Source organism: Akebia trifoliata, chromosome 4 (genome assembly GCF_017979445.1).
Source record: "Akebia trifoliata isolate Shusen 1 chromosome 4, ASM1797944v1, whole genome shotgun sequence".
Lineage (NCBI taxonomy): Eukaryota > Viridiplantae > Streptophyta > Magnoliopsida > Ranunculales > Lardizabalaceae > Akebia > Akebia trifoliata.
The window spans coordinates 4780027-4802295 of record NC_141378.1 but is presented as its reverse complement, the minus strand read 5'-3'; the positions used below and the strand labels follow the sequence as shown (position 1 = coordinate 4802295).

The 22269-nt window shown below is 37.2% G+C and overlaps 3 protein-coding genes across 8 annotated transcripts; 1 reads left to right on the top strand and 2 right to left on the bottom strand.

Annotated features, from left to right (window-relative positions):
• The first annotated feature begins 615 nt into the window (after positions 1–615).
• Positions 616–4211, top strand: LOC147403172 (Rubredoxin-like superfamily protein). 3 transcript variants are annotated; one of them, XR_015177433.1, is made up of 3 exons: positions 616–1361; positions 2675–2815; positions 3695–3925. XR_015177433.1 is itself a non-coding variant. In XM_086438660.1 (2 exons), the coding sequence occupies exon 1, from the start codon at positions 739–741 to the stop codon at positions 1330–1332; it is 594 nt and encodes a 197-aa protein (XP_086294786.1). In that variant the 5' UTR covers positions 616–738; the 3' UTR covers positions 1333–1361; positions 3973–4211. The 3 variants fall into 3 exon arrangements, 2 of the variants coding, with proteins under 2 accessions (XP_086294786.1, XP_086294787.1); XM_086438660.1 differs by lacking the exons at positions 2675–2815; positions 3695–3925 and adding an exon at positions 3973–4211; XM_086438661.1 differs by lacking the exon at positions 2675–2815 and having other exon boundaries at positions 3695–3918.
• On the bottom strand, positions 3947–11410 carry LOC147403171 (ABC transporter B family member 11-like). The gene is made up of 13 exons (XM_086437549.1): positions 11126–11410; positions 10606–10660; positions 10324–10475; positions 10005–10208; positions 9675–9913; positions 8355–8913; positions 8011–8284; positions 6655–7496; positions 5744–6010; positions 5383–5646; positions 4848–5141; positions 4356–4691; positions 3947–4090 (listed from the first exon to the last, which is right to left on the bottom strand). The coding sequence occupies exons 1-13, from the start codon at positions 11408–11410 to the stop codon at positions 3947–3949; spliced, it is 3915 nt and encodes a 1304-aa protein (XP_086293675.1).
• Positions 11411–14458: 3048 nt separating this feature from the next.
• Positions 14459–21881, bottom strand: LOC147403170 (ABC transporter B family member 4-like). 4 transcript variants are annotated; one of them, XM_086438657.1, is made up of 13 exons: positions 21807–21881; positions 20237–20637; positions 20108–20162; positions 19834–20009; positions 19531–19752; positions 19203–19441; positions 18527–19052; positions 18035–18308; positions 17087–17961; positions 15939–16205; positions 15555–15812; positions 15169–15462; positions 14459–15058 (listed from the first exon to the last, which is right to left on the bottom strand). In XM_086438657.1, exons 2-13 carry the CDS (start codon positions 20576–20578, stop codon positions 14705–14707), a joined length of 3882 nt encoding a protein of 1293 aa, XP_086294783.1. In that variant the 5' UTR covers positions 20579–20637; positions 21807–21881; the 3' UTR covers positions 14459–14704. The 4 variants fall into 4 exon arrangements, with proteins under 4 accessions (XP_086294783.1, XP_086294782.1, XP_086294784.1 ...); XM_086438656.1 differs by lacking the exon at positions 21807–21881 and adding an exon at positions 21028–21177; XM_086438658.1 differs by lacking the exon at positions 21807–21881 and having other exon boundaries at positions 20237–20926.
• Between the last annotated feature and the right edge of the window lie 388 nt (positions 21882–22269).

Below are 22269 nucleotides of genomic sequence, written 5' to 3'. Positions count from 1 at the left end.
AGACCTTGGTTCAAATCCCGCCAGCACCGAGTTACTGAACTCATTAAAAACAAGCTTATTGATCAAAACAAAAAACTGTATCGGTTATAAAATAAGGCTTGGGACCTTGATTTTGAGCACATTTTGGGGTGGGATGTACGGAAGAAAGTGGGTGCACTCAACATAAATAGAGAATGAACTCCTATATTTTGATGAAAAATAATATGAAACTTCAAAATGTGCATGAAAATTTAATTTTTATATAAAATCCTAAAAATCAACTCCAAGGCCGTTAGGATTAGGCCTGGGTTTGCCAACTTAGGTCTGGCCTAAGGTATAGCCTGCCTCTTTAAGACTGGGCCAGGCCCTATCAAGCCCGGTCTATACTAGAAATGGCAACACAAACAGAGTCATCTAACCTGGCCCATCATAAGTTTGGGGATTGGACCTTGAAAGCCCATTATATCGATCAATTCTCAACTCAACTACGTTTCAGTCTGTTGTGAGGTCTGACTAGAAGTCAAACCAGTACAAGATTGACGCGTGGATATAATACTGAGATTTGATGCGGTTAAGTCACATCAGATAATTCCTCCATGAGGCAATTTCACGTTCATGTCCACACTCCACAGTCCACCTTATCCAGCCAATTCAGATTTCAGAACACCATTTACTTTGCTTTGATCCCTCTCTTCTCTCCTCCACACTCAAAACTCTCACCCAAACACAGAGAGAGAAAACTCGAAGCAAAGCTTATCAATGGCGTCTGCAACAACAAGACCCATTTTCTCTTTCCACCACCACAGTTCACACACTCAACCCTCACCCCCAAAACCCAATACCCATCTCTCAATTCTCTCTGTCCACCCCAAAAAATCTCTCCTTTCACCCCATAGACTCCAATTCACTCCAAAATCCATAGATGTCTCTAAAGAAGATAAACCCACCAAAGAAGAACCCAATTTGACATCAACTCCACCTGATTCTTCTCCACCTCCAGAAGAAGAGAATTTCGATAAGCGTCGACTCGAAGAAAGATTTGCTGTATTAAATACTGGAATTCACGAGTGTCGGTCGTGCGGGCATTTGTACGACGAGTCTTCGGGTGACCCTTCATACCCAATTCCTCCTGGACTGCAATTTGAGAAATTGCCAGAGGATTGGAGATGCCCAACTTGTGGCGCCGCGAAATCGTTCTTTGAAAGTAAGAGTGTGGAGATTGCAGGGTTTGCTCAGAATCAACAGTTTGGGTTAGGTGCAAATGCTCTCACTTCCGGGCAGAAGTTGTTACTTATTTATGGGAGTTTGCTTTTGTTCTTTGCTCTCTTCTTAAGTGGGTACTTTCTGCAATAATAGGATCCGAAGGAGAAGAACAAAATAGGGTAAGATTTTTGTATCTTTTTATTTTTATCAAATATGTATGTGTATTTGGGAATGTTTCAGTGATATGTGAACTAGAAGAATTACTTACTCAAGGAGAAGTTCATGTTTTGTATCTCAATTTTCAATATTTTTGCTGAATTATGTGTTTACAAATAATTCAATATTTGTATAGAATGATTGAAGTTTTGTGAGTTGTTGGCTGCAAAAATCTTGATAAATTCATTAAATAAAATGGTTCTTGGAAAATGATGGGCTATGGTTAATGGCGATTAATCCAGCTGAGTTTACTCTCTAGGAAATACTTATCCTACTTTCAAGAAATTGGTCACAAAGTTTGTTCTCTTTCTCAAGCAAATGATTAGGTCAAGGCCTATAATTATTCCTCATTCACAAAGAATACTAATCCATTGTAATATGACATGTACAGTGTGGTCTCAGTTCTTGTAACTATTTCATTGCCATGGGTGTCTCACTCTCTCCATTAATATGTTATTTGAGAGTTGGCACCATCAAGCCTTTAGGGGTAGAAAGAGGATATTTTTTATTTTTTATTTTTGGCATTCACTACCTTTTGCAATCTGTTAGGGTCTTAGGAAGGACATAAATATCCGAATATTTGAGGGGAATGAGCAATTGGTTCAATAAATCATTATTAATATTTTGGGAATTATATTTGATTGGTGCAAGTTATTTGAGGAGTTCAAAGGTGTCTTCTCTGAAGACTTATTATTTAGATGGGGCTCTATACATAAGCTAGAAGGTTGAATTTTGCATTGTGTTGTAGTATTCATCTCAACCACAGCTCTTCTTTTATGTATGTTCAAAAAAAGAAAAGAAAGTGTTCATGACATAGACAAAAGTGTTTTGGTTCCTAAAGGGTCTTAAACATGATTACTGGACATTTGTCACTGCTATCCACCTTGCCAAACCTCCATTACTTCAGTCAAGGAGATCATTCCCTCTTTTCTTAGCCCCAAAGTTTTGCTCCGTCCTAATCTTCCAATTACTTTATCCATGAATCTGCATTTCAAACCCAAGTAGGACATTCAAACAAGACTAACATGGTGGTGGCAATAACTATTCAATCAAATCGTCAACAAGTACCAACTGTTGGGACAAACTCAAAGAAGTCACATTAGCAACGACTCTCCCGAGGCTCAAAACATTACCTAGGGACGACAACCTTTCCTTACATGTTCAACAAGGAGTGTTGAGTCTGACTACTCTAATCCACCTTTATAACTGATGGTCTTAATGCACAACCCAGCTCCCATTTGAATGTTGGACACTTCTCTCCTAACTTTGCATGTAGATAAGTGAACATTGTGGACACATTGCTTTGGAGGGCCACAACCATTTCAACTACGCTTATCTGTCATCTCAACTTCCTAAGGCTTTGACTTCTCTGACCATTCTTGGTCCTCAAGGTTCAAAGTGGAACACGCCCAATGATGTAAGCTTTTTTTTTTTTTTTTCCAGATAATTAATTAAAGTATTATGCTTGGTATTAAATTTCTAGTTTGTGTTTATTTTGGTCATGCAGGAAATGAAAATATTTCGATCAATGTGAAACTAATATAGTTTTTAAGAAATTATGAATAAGTTGGGGAAATGATAGGAATATTGACAAATATTTTATTAAAACCGTAGAAAATGTAAAACAAACATTAAAACACACTCATAAATCATAAAAATACAATAAACAGCCATATGAGGTATGTAAATGAGGATCAACATCTCCACTACACATACATGCAAGTATTTGAGAGTCTGCAAGAAGAAAAATAGTAATATTTACATAGAAATGAGAATAATAATGGCTTAATGAACAAAATGTTGAGTATTATATTCACACATTGTTTTATATTTTTTTTAAATTTTACACTATTAATGAATGGATTACTAATATATTCAATTAATTAGAACATGAATGATTATATGTGCATGCATATGAACTTATTAATATGTCTAGAAAACATCAAAATAAGATAGATATCTAATTCTAGTACAATTATACTGATAATTACATATTGCGTGAATGTTTCTATTAGTGACTATTATTAGTGTGTAATTTTCAAATCATTTCTACAAGCAATTTGCTATTTTTTAATAAATTTTATCAATATTTTTAGAATAGTTTTGCAACAGAGAATATTTCGGTCGAAATTCACTATGCACCAAAATATTTCGCAGAATGAATAGTGATTTCCACCTAAATACATACAAAAAGATACGTCAGTTAAATTTTATTTCGGACCTTGTGGAAATGGATATATTTCTGTATATTTCGTGGAAATATCTCAAAATTTAACTACTTCGGTATCATTTATAGGTCCCTTCACCCATCAGTTCCCTTCCCAGGTAAAGCCAGTACATACCCAATTGTAAATACTCAAACAGAAAACTCTCACCTTATCACAACTGGAAAGAGCTGGGATATTTGCTTTGGCAGCAACAAGATCCTTGTGTGTTATGGACTGTGAAAAGCTGGCCTTTCTTTCACTTGTTTTTGTTGGTGCAATCTCTTGTTTCATGTCTTCCACCTTGGGATAACAAGGTTCTTCAAGACAATTTTCATAATAATCTATGAGATTTCACTGATGGTTGCAGAGAGGAGAGGAGGAGGTGGTGGTGGTGGTGGTGGTTGTGAGGAGAGTGGTGCAAAATCGTGAAACCTGGGCTGGTGATGGTGAGCCTTGAAGGGCCAATTAACTAATTGCATTGGTACCTAAAGTAACAAACAACAACACAATCTCTTGTTTTCTACTTTTCTCTTCTAGTATATCCAAGGACCAAACATACAAGAAACTATTTATCTATAAACAGAAGTTTCAGAAATGTTTACTAAACCTTTTCCTCAAGACCAAGTGGTACCCATTTCTCTTAATAACAACTTGTATACAACTGATGGGTGGGGCTCCCTTTCTTAAACAATTCCAAAGTGGTTACTCGGTGTGAAAATTACAATAAGCACACTAAAATGTAGCACTCACATGACGTGCCACTAAGGATGCATAAACCCCATCCTTGATACCCATTAAATCCTGATGTGTTCCTTGCTCTGTGATAACCCCATCCTTGATGACTGCAATTAAATCTGCACCCTTAATAGTCGTTAATCGGTGGGCCACTACAATTGTGGTCCTGTCCACCATGACTCGGTCTAATGCATTTTGAACTACTCTCTCAGATTCAGTGTCAAGTGCACTAGTTGCTTCATCCAATAATAAAATCTTTGGTGCCTTCAATATGGCTCGTGCAAGAGCGACCCGTTGCTTCTGCCCACCTGATAACTGGACCCCTCGCTCTCCAACAAACGTGTCGTATCCCTAGGAATTTAAAAAAATGTAAAAACTAATAAATAAGTGGCTTTCCCTCTGATGGCAAATTACGAGATATAGTAAGTGTGGAATCCAACAAAATTGCATTTTGGGCATTAAAGGAGTAGTTAAGATATAAGCATAATTGGGTGGCAATGTTCTAACCTTTTGCAATCCACTTACGAATTTGTGGGCATTTGCAGATTCCGCTGCGGCTAAAATCTCTGTCTCTGTTGCCTCTCCTTCCTTTCCATAAGCAATGTTGGCTCGAATTGTCTCATTAAACAAGATAGGTTCCTGGCTCACAAGACCCATCTGCTGTCTCAACCAACTTAACTGGAATTTTTGTATCTCAACTCCATCTAACATAATTTGACCAGAATCGGGATTGTAAAATCTTTGCAACAATGAAATCACAGTTGATTTCCCACACCCACTTTCTCCAACCAAAGCGACCGTCTAGAAACAAAAAATTAGATTTGTCAAGTTTAGAAATGAATGTGTCTAAGATTTAATTATGTAGAATGCATCATTACAAGCCATATTGGTTATCGATTTGTTTGAATGAATATAAAGCTTCAGAAAAAATTGAACTTTGTGAAGTCTGATTATAACTCCTTGAATCTTCTTCTTAGGGTATTTGTCCAACATTGGAATCTTAAGAATTCAAAAAAATTCAAACAAGACTCCAATAATTTACCTTGCCAGATTGAGCAATCAAACATAGGTCCCGAAAAATCTTAACGTCCGGCCTCATTGGATATTTGAAGCTGACATGCTGAAACTCAATGTCTCCCTTCACATTTTCTAATGTGGTCCCAGATTTGTCGCTCGAATCTATCTCTGACTTCCTATCAAGAATTGCGAATACAGAAGTGGCAGACGCCTTGGCTTTACTGGCATCGGGTGCCAAGGTGCTTGACTGAGAAACTGTCATGGCTGTCATAATGAGAGAAAAGAAAACCTGCAAAAATGGGTGACACAAAATATTTTCATAATTATCAGTATTCCTTTATAAAGGTCAAATTGTTCAACCACCAACATATATTGGGAGTACTTACGCGAAAAACCTTCGTAAATGTCGTTTTGCCCTCATCAACAAGCCGGGCTCCAGCATAGAAACTAGCAGCGTAGCCACAAAACAGGAAGAAAAAGGAGATCCCAAAACCAATCCCAGACACCAATCCTTGCCTTATCCCTGCCTTACGTGGGCCTTCACATTTCGTTCTATATAGTGCTACCACCTTCTCTTCGGCACAGAAGGAAGCAACTGCTCTTATATTCCTAACAGAATCGTTGGCAACTTGACTCGCTTCCTCATACATCATCTACACCCATTTTTAAAATTTCCATTATCAGTGCAAAATGTTTGAAACATAAATGAGAACAACTCTGAATTTACAAGTGTCACTAAATACAAAATTTTCTTTTCAAGTTCTACCAACATAAGGTAATCCAAATATCTAAGATTCTAAAATTAACATATGGGGTTTTAGGAACAAGATTTAAGTTTTGATGGGTGAAAAGCATGGATTTAAAATGGTATAAAACCTTATATATTTTTTGAAGTAAAAAACCTCTGCAAATAATTCAATATGGCTTTTGTAGAGGTCATATTTTCCTCCACTCTCGAGTGTATCATACCCCAGTTAAGCCCTGTGACCCTCCTATATTCATAATTCTCCCCCTCTCCAACAGATCGGTCTTTTGGAGTAGTTGATTGGTTAACATGGTATCAGAGCGCTATGTTCATATAGGTCACGGGTTCAATTCTTTCCACCTTTATGGGTGAGGGCATGTGTTAAAGTGCATATTTTTTCCTCCACTCTCAGGATGTATCATACCCCAGTTAAGCCCCGTGACCCTCTTGTGAGTTCTCCCTCTCTCCAACAGATTGGTCTTTTGGAGTAGTTAGTTGGTTAACTGCTTTAATTAAAACATGTTCTATCCTTCATGGAATTATGAAGTGTACCTTTGCATTCGCACTGAATCCTTTCGTGAATTGCATACATACCCATGTATTGACACCTAGCAAAGGTAACATTGCAACCATTATTAGAGCCAACTGCCAATTTGCTTCAAAAGCAATTACCATTCCAACGATAACTGATGCAGAGTTCTGAACAATCAAAGCTAATGCATCTCCAACAAGATTACGGATAGCCGCTGCATCCATCAACAGCCTTGTACCTATTGTACTACTCGAGTTTTGGGCATCATCGAACCATCCGATTTCCATGTGCACCACTTTCTCAAACGACATAGATCGAATCCTTTTTATTAACTTGCTCCCAGCCACGGCGAAGAAGTATGATCTTCCCGTGGTAGCCATCAATGATATAAGGCCAAGATAAACAAACATCAATAACCAAAACTTCGAATCTTTTTGTAGCTTTGCAGGTGGCTCATAAAATGTTTGCATTACACTAGAAAGAAGTACTCCAAAAACAGGTAGTATGGAGCCATTGATAATGGCAGAAAGACACCCGAGAAGTAGTATTGGGAGTTCCGGCTTGTTGAGATAGGCAAGGCGACGAAGAGGGACTTCACGTTGTTGGTGCGATGGTGCTGCAGTGTCAGCTTCTTTTGATGTGGTTTCTTCAGTTTTGACACCTAATGGATCAGAGCATGATTGACCTCTTGAGGGTCCTTCAGTTAATAAGCTTTGACTTGATATTCTTTTAGAATCCAGTTGTGTACCTTCTGGCATGATTTGGACAATTGGGTTCTGTTTTTCTGACTCTTGGCTCACTTCTTGCAAGCTAATAAGTTGACTGTATGCTCCATTTGAATTTAGTAGCTCAGAATGAGATCCTGATAAAAGGGGGGAAAATACAACTTCATATTAAGTAACTATTACTCAGTACTGATTTTTTTTTAAAGAGATTAGCTGAGGAACCTTTTTCCAGAAGACAAATTAATCTCATGCTCCTCCATGAAAGTGTGAAACAACGAAGCAGTAAAGAGAACGAAAAAACATGAAATCACACACGAAAACAAGGATTTACGTGGTTTGACAGTGTGTCTACATCCACAGATCAGAACAAGAACAATCACTATTTTCTTTCCTTGGTTTTACAGCCCTAGAGATCTCTATTTATAAAACCAGGAATTGTTAAACAGCTCAATCTCCTCAAAAATAGAAAACCACAAAATAGGAAGAAAAAAAAAAAACCTCTACCCCCCGCAACTCTGCATACCGCCAATACAAGCCATTTACACAACAGAAAGATTAAAGATGTTTGCAATAGAGAAGCCCCATGGCATCAGCTCTAGCTCACACAATATTTCAATTAATATGCTATAAGTATATGGGTAAGACTAGTACCTTTTTCAACAATCTTTCCTTGATGAATCACGGCAATAACATCAGAATTCCTAATTGTACTCAAGCGATGAGCAACAACAATGGTGGTTCGGTTAGTCATGATCCTTTCCAATGCCTCTTGCACAATCCATTCAGACTCTGCATCGAGTGCACTCGTTGCTTCATCTAGAAGCAATATTCGTGGGTCTCTCAGAATTGCTCTAGCGATAGCAACTCTTTGTTTCTGCCCCCCAGACAGCTGAGTTCCACATTCCCCAACCATTGTTTCGAGTCCCTAAGTACATAAAGCATGACTCGAAAAGTTAAATAATCTTCAATTATAAGTTAAAAACTAATTATTTGACAACAAAGTAAAAGTTTAACACAAATATTAGAACCTGAGGCATTTTGTCTATGAAAGTGGCAACATTGGCAAGCTCAGCAGCAGCTCTGATTTCTTCGAGAGTTGCGTCATCTTTTCCGTACGCTATGTTAACTCTAATGCTTGAAGCAAATAAAACAGGTTCTTGGCTAACAAGTCCAATTTTCTCTCTGATCCATCTCAGCTGGAGTTCCTTGAGGTTTATACCATCTACAAGAACTTCACCGGCTTGTGGGTCGTAAAATCTCTCTATAAGATTGATCACTGTTGACTTACCGCTTCCACTCTCTCCAACTAAAGCCACGGTTGTGCCACTTGATATGGACAAAGAGAACCCAGCAAATATTTGCTCTTTGGGTCTAGATGGATAACTGAAATAAATATCTTTTAGTTCAATATCTCCACGAATATTGTTTAATTTACGCCCACGAGTGTCATATGCATCTATGTCTGGCTTCCTTTTAATTGTCTCGAACATTTTGAATGCTGCGGCTTGTCCGGATGCAAATGCCTTCATGCATGGAGATGCCTCACCTAGAGATCTGAATCATTCCAAGATACACATGGATAAACATGTGTTAGCTTGCCCAAATTCGCATAAATAGGATCATAAACAAGTATAACTGTACCATACACAGTAAAAAAAAAAATATTGGAGAGCTGCTACTGGCACCCCAACTTTTACTTATTACACCCCAATTTCTTAAATTATTTTATCACACCCCAATTAAAAATTAAAACATAATCTTCAAACATTAGAAAAGTTTGGCTCAAATTATAATCTCAACATTACAAAATACTATGACACTCGTTCAAACAATTTCAGTTGTTGTTTACAATTATCCTAAACCCAAAAAATAGAAATATAGCAACAAGAGAGAGAGAGAGAGAGAGCTTCTATTAGCACCCCTATCTTTTGCTTATTTTCAATCATTCACTTTTTTTTTTTTTTTTTTTTAATTTGGCTATAAGAAGTAAAAGTTGGGGTGCCAATAGCAGCTCTTTTTTTTTTTTTTTTTTTTGTATATTAAATGATCATGATTGCATAATTTGTTGAAAAATAAGATGTAGCTGTTTTATAGATCTCCATAACTTCTGGGACAGCTTTGTCCGATAGAGAAGACCCAACCTATAACAAATGTCAGGTTCTTCAACATTTGCTTGAGTAGAAGAATATAGATCAAATGAATTTGAAACTTTGAATAGTACATAAAACAACTTTGTCTTCTTTGAACCTTGATGATCTAACACTACAATTAACAATGAACTTCTTTGTAAGATAGGGTAGAAAATTGGAACTTACATCGAGCTGGTTACGACAGCAACAATAACATTAATCACATCGCCACCAGTGTATCCTCTTTCAACTATCATTATCGAACCAAACCATACAGCCAAACCATAGCTGCATAATACAATTAACATAACCGAGCCGACACCTATTCCTGCCACCAACCCCTCTTGAACACTAGACTTGTAAGCGACCTTCAGACACTTGTTGTATCTATTTATAGCTTGGTTCTCTCCAGTAAATGAAGTGACCTGTTTACAAACCATTTAAGTCAAAATTTGACAAAACTTGAAAGACTATAATAAAGCTTCTCGTGTTCAATACCGTTCTAATTAAGCCAACTGTCTGTTCTACGAGCGCCCCTGCTTCTGTGTAAGAAGTTTGTCCTTGTGTTGCCATCTTGTTTAAAACCATGGATGTGACTGCACCCGAGAGCACCAGAAGAGGAACCGTGGCTATCAACACAAGAGCAAGAAGCCAACCTCGACTAAATGCTATTGCAAAGCCTCCAATGAATGATGATACAAGCTGAATAGACTTGCCCACCTATAGATTAGAATGAAAAAAAAAAAAGAGAAAAACATTAAAAGATAATCAATGAAAATATAGAAAGTTGTTGACGTAATTGATTCATGGAGCATAGAATGTTAAACAATTATACCTTCTCGCCCATGGCGTCTTGAATGAGAACAGTGTCACCTGACATCCTCCCTACAACTTCTCCTGTATTTGTTTCCTTATCAAAGAAAGTAATGTCCTGTCTGAGAATTGTTTTCAAGTATAACGTTCTTATTCGTGCGGCTTGTCTTTCCCCTGTGACCATCCAACAAGACACCTCTAGCAAAACAAACATGGGTACTGTCAGCTACAAATTTCCATTTGTGTACATTAGTTGGAGATGAAATTGTGAACTAGTTGAAGATATTGAGACATTTATACTTACGGAAGAACGCTGCTGCTGCAGCTCCAACACCCAAATAAACAAACCTCAGAGATACCTGAAAAGTCATAAGAAACTTATGATTCAAGCTCCATTAAATGATTCAGCGATCTTCGTGTTTCATAATAAAGCATAGAATCTATGTGAGTATTTAGGAGATTTTTGCACAAAACAAAGACAAATGAATCCAAAAAGTGCAAATAGAGAAATCAAATTTGGGAACCATCTCTCAATTGAAATTTTGTATTCCTTCATTCCATTCAGAACATAGATCGAGATACTGAGAGCGGATGTGAACACTACAATTAAAATAAGACTTGGTTGGGACAGAATTCAACAGAGGAACAAGATTCATTTACCCGACCTCAAATTTTTTGGGATAAGGCTTTTATGATAAAAGAAATCTTCTTTAAAGCATACTAATGGTAATAATCAAGTAATGGTTTATAGAAATGAAGCTTTTCTCGACTAGTCTTCACTTGCATGCTTAAATTGTTAACTCAAGCTTGAAAGTTTGATATACCTTAGAAACTTCATGAACAAGATTGTTTCTTTGTTTAGTTTCTCCGAAAGAGTTGATCATCTGTCCAAGGAACAAAGTCATAAGGGGTACAGAAAGCCCATTTGCAAGAGCAGCAATTGTACCCAAGATCATTAACACGATGTCTGTGGAGTCGGAAAATGAGAACAGCTTGTAAAATGGAACTATGTTCTTGGTCCCCTCTTCGGCCTTTTTCTTTGTGGAGTCTTTTGCATTCTGTGGCTTTTCAGAGTGCTTATCACTCACTTTTTCTGGTGAACTGTTCATGGTCGTGGCCTTGTTGTTGTTCTTAGTTTTAAGACTTGTCATCCTTTTTTCTCCAACGCGACTCTTCCAAGTGAAAACTTAGGAGAAATAGCTTGAGTTCACTACACTGCTAGACCTCCCCTCCCTATAAAAGAATGCCTTTATCCATTAATTGACTGAAAAACATTGGAAATAATGGATTAATTGATTGTAATTGAATGATAATCAAAAGCCATGAGATACAAGTTTATCTACAATGAGAGAAGAGATTCTTTTAACAGAAAATAAAAAGGATTTTCAAGGAAAAAACAGAACTTCAGCCAAAAAAAAAAAAAAATCCAGCAAAGGTGGTAAGGTTTAATAGGCTCACAAAAATCATTCCAACACAAACTCCAACAAATAGTGCAAGAAATAACTGAAAGTAAAATAAAAATCAAAAGAAGGGTCTAGGTGGTATTGTTAGAACAGTTTGCAAGAAAAATGAGACCGGATTGAATTCGATTATTCCTATGCCATGCAAGTTATCAAAAAAAAATAATTGGCCGGCTATGTTCTTCACACCTTGGAGCATGGGACATAGGTTATGCTTGGAGGGGAAAGTAAGAATGATTTTGTTCATGATTTTATTTACTTTTCTTAGTGTTGGAGATGATGCTAATGTTTGTAAATTTTCTCATCTAGAGACATGTTTTTTTTAATCATACCATATAAAAAATAGTTGAATTTAACAAACTGAACTCTGCAACATATCATGCCAAATCTGAGTCCTTCGAAGATTAGAACTGTAAAGAGAAAATAATCGCGAATGAATGATGGGATTTCAAATGATCATGTAAAGTTTGTGATCACATCATCATGTGTTACTCAACCAAAAAAAAAAAAGGCACAAATGAAATAATTTTCTAAGAAAATATAATTGAAGAATCCAACTCCCTACAAGATCAGAAGTTACTTGATTTCAAATTTCAGAGCTTTGAAAAATCATCTTTCAGATATGGATTTTTGAAAGAAAGATCCCTAACATTTATAATACCAAATTTGTTATAATTAATGGAGTCCTAAATTCCAAATCAAAACTGTTTCAATGAAACGACAGAAATGGCCTTTTTAAGGGGGCCACTTTCCGAATCTTTCCGGAAAGAAACTACAAACTCAATTAATCGGCTTATTTAAATTAACCAAAGCTATCAAACGTGCTGGACATGGGTTGGAATATGTTAGTGTGTAGGTTCGGTTGGGCCTTGAAATAGGCCCATTTATTAAACTAGAAAGTATTCGGCTTACTTTTTTTTTGTTTATCATAAGATAAAGATGATGCAAAGCTAATAGATGCACCAAAAACACTTAATGTTTGATGGTGTGGAAAGTAGAGCCCTTATTTATATGGGGCAATAGCACACGACCTTTTAACACCCCCACCCTTGACTAGGTAACAATATTGACCACTTTGAGTTTTTTCTCACGGTTTTAAAATGCCTTTTTACAAGGTAAGGGAGTTGGACTAATATAGTCTAGAATCTCTAATGTTCCCTGGTCGATGTGGGACCAACTTCACCAACCCCTCTGCCTTGCAAGCACGAGCCCAGCCACATGTGCCCGATCGATGGGTCCAACCAGTAGTGCATTGGCAAGGGTGTGACATGACCATGCTCCGTTGTCAATGTCTTGGATGGCCTACTTTATGACAGTTTTGACTCTAGCACCCTTTTTTTTAGGGTCTAGGTAATTTTTCCCTTGGGACTTGGTGGCGACTTTCACTATGGTATCCTTCAAAGGTCTGGGCAACCCATTTTCCCGGGTCGCTTTTCTAGTGACGTTATCCTCTGTGACCCACTCTCTAGCAACCAATTTTTTTTTTTGTTTTTTTTTGTTTTTTAGATCCCTAGGTAGTCCTTACCAACGTTATCCTTTTTTAGATTTGAATACAAGAAGTGATGTCATGAAGAAAACCCCTAGGGCTTGGTGTTGCAAAAAAAAAAAATTAAGCCCTCATTTGGCAAATTCCGTATTTTCTATAGCTAAGAATGGTTTTGGCTGAACTCATCAGATCATGGGCAGGGCTACGGCCACCTTGAGTTAAACATTTATTAAACAAATATGGTGAATGATTAAAAATAAATAAACATGAGTTGGTTGGATGGTAGGAACAATGGATTGAGTCCAAACTGCCGGACTGGATCTTTTAGGTGGGACCCAACAACTGTTGGGCCCTTGCCACCCTCTCCAATGACATAATTAAGAGTTTATGTAGAACTACACACTTAATAGAAAGACCTGTTGAACTATTTAAGCACACAACAGACAGTATGAAGGAGACTGATAATATAACAACAAATAATTGCGACAGCCGTTTTGTCATTTTTCCTTTGTGATTATTTGCATTCTTATGTTCTCTAACTGACTTATATTTTTCATTTAATAAGTCCCCAATTTGGTTTAGTTAAAATAACTTGATGATCACTAGTTTTCCAACAAGTCTTATTAATGTCAAGTTCAATGATGTAAGATAAACCTCGTCAAGATTCAACTCATTCGTTGGATGGCTCAGATTAAATGTTTTTTTTTCCTTGGATGCTTGCATTGTTAAATATGGATTAGGTTTCGGCCTGGCCCAGTATAGATCACGTTTGGGCAGTGTTTCTAGGCCGGTTTAGGTACGGGTTAGCCCTGGTTCATATTTATCTGAATGAAATTTGTGAGCCCAGTTAGTAAATAGGCCTAAATACGGGCCATAGTTGGGTCTGAACATTTTTATTTGGCCCAGCTTAGTCCATCGAAGCCATTAGACATGTTAGGTTGGGACTAGGATTTTGGGGGCCAATTAGGATCGGATCAGCCCATTACCCGCCCTACTGTGAAGTGATCAAAAATAGCCTTCAACCAAGATTCAAGTCAATCAATTGCAAATTTAACCCAGAAGGTGGATTACTTTAAGTAACGTAGTATTGAGGTTCCATGATGAATATCTCATGTATATCCATACCCTCATTTTTATATTTAAATTTAATATAATTAAGGCCACTTTAGATAGAAAACAAAAATAAAATTACAAGCCAAAACATTAAAAATTACAAATAAGCCCTTTTCATACATGCGTGCTTGGACATGATGTAGGAATAGTTCCAATAAATGATAAACTTAGATAAAGTTGAGTATGATGGTTAGGGTTAGAAGAAATATTCAAGAGGAAGACCAAAAGTGCATCAGTTGAGTTTACGAAGTCTCGTGAGTTGATTTGTAGAGTCGATTACTGTTTTTAGAATTGAACACCATTCAAAAGTACAAAAATTTAAGAGAGGAAATAAAAGATTTGGATTAAGATGAAGAACTCATCTGGAGTGCTACTAGGGAGGCATAAATTCCATCCTTAACATTAATTAACGTCTCATGCTTTCCTTGCTCTGTGATAACTCCATTTTTAACCACAGCGATTAAATCCGCATTCTTAATTGTGGATAACCGATGTGCCACCACAACTGTAGTCTGATCCACCATGACTCGATCCAATGCATCTTGAACTACTTTTTCGGATTCAGCATCTAATGCACTTGTGGCCTCATCTAGTAATAAAATCTTCGGTGCTTTCACTATAGCACGGGCGATGGCCACCCGTTGCTTCTGTCCTCCTGATAATTGGACCCCTCGCTCTCCTACGATCGTGTCATAACCCTGCATTTTTTTTTTCCAATTAATGAATGAAATAAAATAGTAAATTTATTTTTTGTTACAAAAAGATAATAATGTTTCAACTATAATTCAGTTAAAAAGAATGTTCCAACCTGTTGTAAACCACTTATGAACTCGTGAGCATTTGCTAACTCTGCTGCGGCCAAAATCTCTGCCTCCGTCGCATTTCCTTCCTTCCCATATGCAATGTTAGCTCGAATTGTGTCGTTAAATAACACAGGTTCTTGGCTCACTAGACCCATTTGTTGCCTCAACCACCTCAACTGAAACTTTTGAATTTCAATACCATCTAATGTTATAGTACCCGAATCAAGATCATAAAATCTTTGCAACAATGAGATCACTGTTGATTTCCCGCTCCCACTCTCTCCAACCAGCGCGACCGTCTGATAAATAATATCCATACTGTTAGATATTGTAATAGTGCAAGTTTTGCCTTAAATTTTGTTTGTGTTAGTAAGTTATAAATAAGAGTTACCCTGCAAGAATGAATGGTCAAGCAAAGGTCCTGGAAAATAGGAACATCGGGCCTTGTTGGATACTTAAAACTGATGTGTCGAAGATCAATTTCACCTTTTATATTTTCTAATGTCATTCCAGAATCATCGCTCGAGTCTATCTTTGATTTTCGGTCCAGAAGTGCAAATATGGAGACCGTAGAAACCTTGGCCTTACTTAAGTCTGGTGCATATGATTGAGAAATTCCAACTGCGGAGACTGTGAGAGCGAAGAAAACCTGAAAATTTACGAATCAAATAACTGAAAGATAATCTGATTGGCATTTGTATGAACTATTACTACATGAAAATTTACTATAAGAAATCTTCTTGAACAACTTGATTGAAATGGAAAGAATACTTACGCGGAAAACCGCCGAGAAAGTGGTCTTGCCATTCTGAACAAGTTGTGCTCCAGCATAAAAACTGGTCGCATAAACTGAAAAAAGCAAGAAAAAGGATAACCCGAAACCAATCCCACTAATCAAACCTTGTCTTATCCCTGCCTTTATTGGGCCATCAGATTTCTTTTTGTATAATTGCATCACATTCTCCTCAGCACAGAAAGAAGCAACCGTCCTTATACTCCCAACCGCGTCGTTAGCAACTTGACTTGCTTCCTCATACATTTTCTGCAACCGTTTAAATATCCATCTTATCACAGGGTGATAGCATATCGATGACCAAAAAACCACTTTTTTTTATAACAATTTTATAGATAATAAAAGAGGAACAAGAGGAGGCTGAGAGGCCCCCCACCAGAAAAGAAAGAAAAACAATGGTATAAGAGTCCCAAAATCTCCATCACTACTGTGTGGAAAGAACTTTCCTTACTCTGGTATACCGTGGAGTTCCTCTTCTTCCAAAGACCCCAAGCTATAGCAAAAGGGAGGACCAAACAACCACTTAATTTTCAGGCATAACCAACGCATATTTATTTGTATTTTTTTAAACACAGAAGTATATAGGATAGGCTACCCACAGATATTAATAAGGCACTTCATCATCATCATCGAAGATTTATCCCAAAGATTTGGGCCGGTCAGCTAAAAAAATTTTGTTCCTCCATTCAATTCTGTCTAGAGCCACATCTTTTGCTATTGAAAAGAGGAGCTTAAATAACGATACAAATAATATCCAAGTACCAACTACGTTCTCTATATAACCTCCGAGAAACAGAAGAGGCTCTTGAAAGATTAACAGAAATTCTTCCAAGAATTTGGAACCTAATCTTATAAAATAAAAATAAAAAATGTATTGAATCTTGTGCTTACGAGCCGAAGTTCTAGCACACGAAAGTCGAAGTACATACTTTAAATTCCTTGATGGGTTTCATTTATAGGAATATCACCTACTTTAGAATATGATTTTTGTCAAAGTGAAATTTGGGGTTTTTTCGTTTGAAATATGTTTATGTGATGGCCTTAATATGAACCCTTCTAACTCCTACACTTTTTGAAGTAAATGGACTATAGTTTAGCATGCATAAAAAAAAATGGATGTTAGAGCAAACCTTTGCATCTGCACTGAATCCTATTATGAACTTCATTTGAACCCATCCATTAAGTCCTACCAATGGTAGCAAAACAAGGATTATAAGAGCCAATTGCCAACATGCTTCGAAAGCAATAGCCAAACCAGCGACCGCAGTTGCCGTGTTCTGAACAAGCAAGGCAAGTGCATCCCCAACCAAACCACGCACACTCCTAGCATCCACAGAAAGCCTCGCACCAATTGCACCACTTGAGTGTTCTTGCTCATCGAACCAACTTACCTCCATGTGAACCACCTTTTCAAAGCACATCGATCGGATTCGTCTAATTAATCTACACCCAGCCACGGCAAAGAAATATGCACTTGCTACGAATGATACTAATGTTAATAGTCCAACTGTGACAAACATCAATGCCCAAAACCGAGAATCCTTCCGAAGTTCACTTGGTGGCTCATAAAATGTTTTGACCATACCCGAGAAAAGTATACCAAAGGCCGGGTATACCATTCCATTGGCCACCGAAGATAGAACACCAAGTAGTAGAAATGGAATCTCGGGCTTGTTGAGATAGGCAAGGCGACGTAGTGGGACTTCCTTAATCTTTGGAGGGGTGTTGGATTCTGTTGGTGCAGTTTCTTGGGTATTGAATCCTGTTGGTACAGCAAATGACTCTGAGAACGAGTGTCGGCTACTGTTTCCTTTTCCGGATGATCCCTGACTTATGGATCGTTTCAAGGATATTTGTTGGCTTGAGTGCCTGCTAGACTCCACTGAAATTTTTGTTTTTTCTTGATCATTTATTGCATGGTTTTCTGATTCTGGGTTTAATTCTTGAAGGCGTATAAGCTGGCAATATGCTCCATCGGGATCCTTGAGGAGCTCTGAGTGTGAACCTGATGAATTGACACGAGAAATAATGTGAGAGCTCAACTAGTGTACTATGATTATATATGTAGGATTTCGTACCTTTTTCAACTATCTTCCCTCGATGAATGACAGCGATCATATCAGCATTCCTCACCGTGCTCAAGCGATGGGCTACTATGACAGTAGTTTGGTTGACCATGACACTGTCCAATGCTTCTTGCACAATCCGCTCAGACTCAGTGTCCAACGCACTTGTAGCTTCATCTAGAAGTAGAATTCGCGGGTCTTTTAGAATCGCTCTAGCTATAGCAACTCTCTGCTTCTGCCCCCCGGACAGTTGCGTTCCATGCTCACCAACCAAAGTATCTAGCCCCTGACATGTATTAAATAAATTACATGAAATGCTATTACTAACCATGCTAGAACTCTATGAGTCTATAACAATTTTTATGACATAAACGTGCAAAAATCAGTTTTTAAGGATGTTCATCACATAGAAGCCAAAGAATTGAAATGAATCACCATGAAAGAAAGATTAAAATTAATTAAATAAAGAAAAAATAACCAACAAGTCCAAAAAAAGAAATGGACCTCTGGCAATTTATCTATGAATTTGGCAGCGTTAGCAAGCTCAGCTGCAGCTTTGATTTCTTCAAGAGTTGCCCCAGTCTTCCCATAAGCGATATTATCTTTAATGCTAGAAGCAAACAGCACAGGTTCCTGACTTACAAGCCCAATTTTTTCTCTGATCCATCTCAGCTGAAATTCCTTGAGATTTATACCATCTATAAGAACCTCACCACTTTGTGGATCATAAAATCTCTCTATTAAACTGATCACAGTTGACTTCCCACTCCCACTCTGTCCAACCAAAGCCGCGGTTGTGCCACTAGGAATGGTAAGAGAAAATTCAGTGAAAATCTGCTCATCTGGTCTTGCTGGATAACTGAAGTCAATGTCCCTAAACTCGATATCACCACGAATATCATCTAATGTATGCCCATTGGTGTCGTAAGCATCTATATATGGCTTCCGATTGATTGTCTTGAACATCTTAAATGCTGCAGCTTGTCCAGCAGCAAATGCACTCAAGCATGGTGACGCCTGTCCCAGAGACCTAAAACATCAAATGACACATAAAGATTAACAAGTGAACCTTTTTCCAATTCTCAACAATCACGGTTTCATTCATGTACTATGTTCACATATATAACCAAATACACATTTAAACATTCATATATTAGGAAACAAGCAAGCTGCAACTTACAAAGAACCAGTCAACATAGCGAGAATTACATTAAAGACATCACCACCCCTGTAGTCTTTGTTGATTATCATCTTTGCACCATACCATATGGCCAAACCAAAAGTACTGAATATGACAAACATAACTGTACCAATACCTAATCCGGACACTAAGCCCCCATGAACACCGAACTTGTAAGCGTCTGTTAAAGATTTGTTATATTTAGCTATAGCTTGCTTTTCCCCGGTGAACGATGCAACCTATGTAGGAGCCATTTTATTTGTGTCACAAAAAAAAGTGCGACAATTAAATGCTCTTTAACAATGAAATTTTGGAAATTGTTACGTACTGTTCTGATTGATCCGATCGTTTGTTCCACAACGATCCCTGATTTTGAGTAAGCAGTTTGTCCTTGAGATGCCATCTTGTTGATAACAATCGCCATGGCTGCACCGGAGATCACAAGCGGTGGAATAGAGGATAACATGACAAGGGCAAGAAGCCACCCTTTAATGAATGCTATTACAAAGCCTCCTATGAATGTTGCAACCAGCTGTATAAACTTTCCAACCTACAAATAAGAGAGAAAATGGTTCATCGTCAATGCTTGACCTTTCAAGTTTCAAGCAAATTAATGTTTTGGGTTTCATACCTTCTCCCCCAATGCATCTTGAATGAGAACAGTGTCACCAGACATCCTACCAACAACTTCTCCAGTATTTGTTTCCATATCAAAGAAACCAATATCTTGCCTTAACATTGTTTTCAAGTATAAACTCCTTATTCTTGCTGCTTGCCTCTCACCTGTGATTATCCAACATGCCATCTCTGAAAAATAATAAATATGGGTTTATTTTTTTAGTGTCGAATAATTCAAAAAACGTTCACTATTTTATATCATTAGAACTCCGAATCTGTGTACTTACGGAAAAATGATGTCACTCCGGATCCCACGCCCAAGTAAACAAAGTTTAATGCTACCTGAATACATAAATCACATTCTTCGATTCAATTCTGTCTAAAGCTATTCAGGAATGTTGTGTAAGATCTAATACCTTGGAAACTTGCCGAACCACGTCTTTGGTGCCCGCGTTTTCCCCAAAAGAGTTGGTGATGTCCCCAATTAAGACTGTCATAAGGGGTAAGGATATCCCATTTGCAAGAGCAGCAATTGTTCCCATGAACATTAACACGAAATCTTTAGAATCTGCAAAGGAGAACAGCTTGAGAAATGGAACAGTTTTAATGCTCTCATCTCCTCCCTTGGTGTTCTCTGATCTGTTTAGGTCACCTTTCTTTTCAGAGCTTTTTTCAGTCTGTATTACAGGTGAGTTACTCGTTGATGAGGTGCCCTGACACATGTTTGTATCACCATCCAAGCCATTCTTCTCAGCCATGTTGCCAGTTATCCTAAAGTTCGCTACTAAATTTGAACTGTGATGAACTTAAACCTCAACTGCAAGACAATACAATATTTTGGATATGTGCTAAATCAAAGTGCAACCAATAGACAGCTATAGAAGTAGAGGCTAAGTCCAGGCGAAAACACAAATCTCACATATTGAAAAGCTAAAATTATTTAAGAATTTTGTCAGAAGTATGTCATTTAGAAACTTGTATGAAAAGAACCCAAATAACTCGTTGAAGATTTAAAAATAGAATAATAACTTAAAACTTGAAAGCAGAACCCGAAAAACAGTTGAAGATCAAAAGATACATCAACTATATTGTGAATAAAGAGAGAAACAAAGAATGAACCCATAATCTGTTTCAAGAATAATAATGAAAAAAAATAATACTAAAAGAAGAAACCTGCAACTTTTAAAACTCAGGTGGTGATTCATACTTCCATATGTTAAAGCCCATGGGCCTAACTCTTCCTCACAAAACCGGCTTGCAAGGAGAGGGTTGCCCCCACTTTATACATTGCACCTCCCAATAGTACCTAAGTGATGTGGGATTATTCTAACACTCCCCCTTAGCGTCAGGGTTGGAGACACTCGGCTCTCTCCCTCCACACAGGGTTGGAGATACTAACCCTACCATTCCCTAAAGTCACCTGCTCTAATACCATGTGAGAATCAAGAAAAGCTAGAATTTCTTATTCCAATAATAACTTGATTGTTATATTACATAAAAACTGAATTATATATAGAAAACATGAAAAATAGGAAACCTACCAACAATAGAATATCTATTAATAATAGGAAATAAGCAAATAAATAAAAATAATATAATCTAACACCATAAACCATGGCACTGGACCAATTGTGACGGAAACATATGTGCCAGGTTGATCTAGCCAAAGTGCACCAAACTGCTATTTATGATCGTATCTTGCTCGTTACATGACAGGCAAATTCTTGCATCAAATTATAAAACCATTTAATTTACACCCCAACTTCTAATGTGGATTAGTCTTCTTAGAATGGCAAGGCATCCAAGACTATTAGTTGGGACAGAGAACATGAATGCCACAACCAACCAAAACTCTGAAACCTCATCACCTGAGGTTGCAATTTACATCATCATCATCACTCAGCATTCAAGATCAAAGTATCATAAAAGAGAGAGAGAAAAAAAAACTATTAGAACATAGAATAATAAGTAAACATCAAAACTCACCAAAACATTATAAAGGAATTTAGAATTCTCAATTTTGGAATCGTAGCTCCAAAGATGTTGTTCTTTGCATTATATAATGCTCAGTCCAGAAAGCTTCTTAATATAATAAGCTTTGTGGACTGAACAAACCAAGTTACTTAATGAGTAAGCATTAAGTATAACCAATCAAAAGATAGAAGTCCCTACTTTCAACAATTTGAAAACCCAGTAAAATTTGAATGGTTCATTTGATACAAAGGTCTAAAATGTTCAGTTACAACAGTATTAAACATGGATAATGGCCATTATAACAACCATTATAAACACCACTATGTATTTATACGTAATAACTTATTAATACGTATAATTGTATTAAAATTGTCCAATTCTTCCTTTATAATTGAAATCCAGATAATAATATCAATACTCACAAACTTTAACCAACTTAGCAAACTGACACCTTCTAAGCCAAGTACATAGACCT

Coding starts and splice junctions, on each gene's coding strand:
- LOC147403172 (XM_086438660.1), top strand. CDS start 739: ATGGCGTCTGCAACAACAAGACCCATTTTCTCTTTCCACCACCACAGT.
- LOC147403171 (XM_086437549.1), bottom strand. CDS start 11,410: ATGAACAGTTCACCAGAAAAAGTGAGTGATAAGCACTCTGAAAAGCCA. Junction 10,661..11,125: donor TTGTTCATGAAGTTTCTAAG/GTATATCAAACT, acceptor ATGACTTTTCAG/GTATCTCTGAGGTTTGTTTA. Junction 4,692..4,847: donor TCGTAAGTGGATTGCAAAAG/GTTAGAACATTG, acceptor TTAAATTCCTAG/GGATACGACACGTTTGTTGG.
- LOC147403170 (XM_086438657.1), bottom strand. CDS start 20,578: ATGGCTGAGAAGAATGGCTTGGATGGTGATACAAACATGTGTCAGGGC. Junction 19,053..19,202: donor GCTATGTTGACTGGTTCTTT/GTAAGTTGCAGC, acceptor TTGATGTTTTAG/GTCTCTGGGACAGGCGTCAC. Junction 18,309..18,526: donor TCATAGATAAATTGCCAGAG/GTCCATTTCTTT, acceptor AATACATGTCAG/GGGCTAGATACTTTGGTTGG.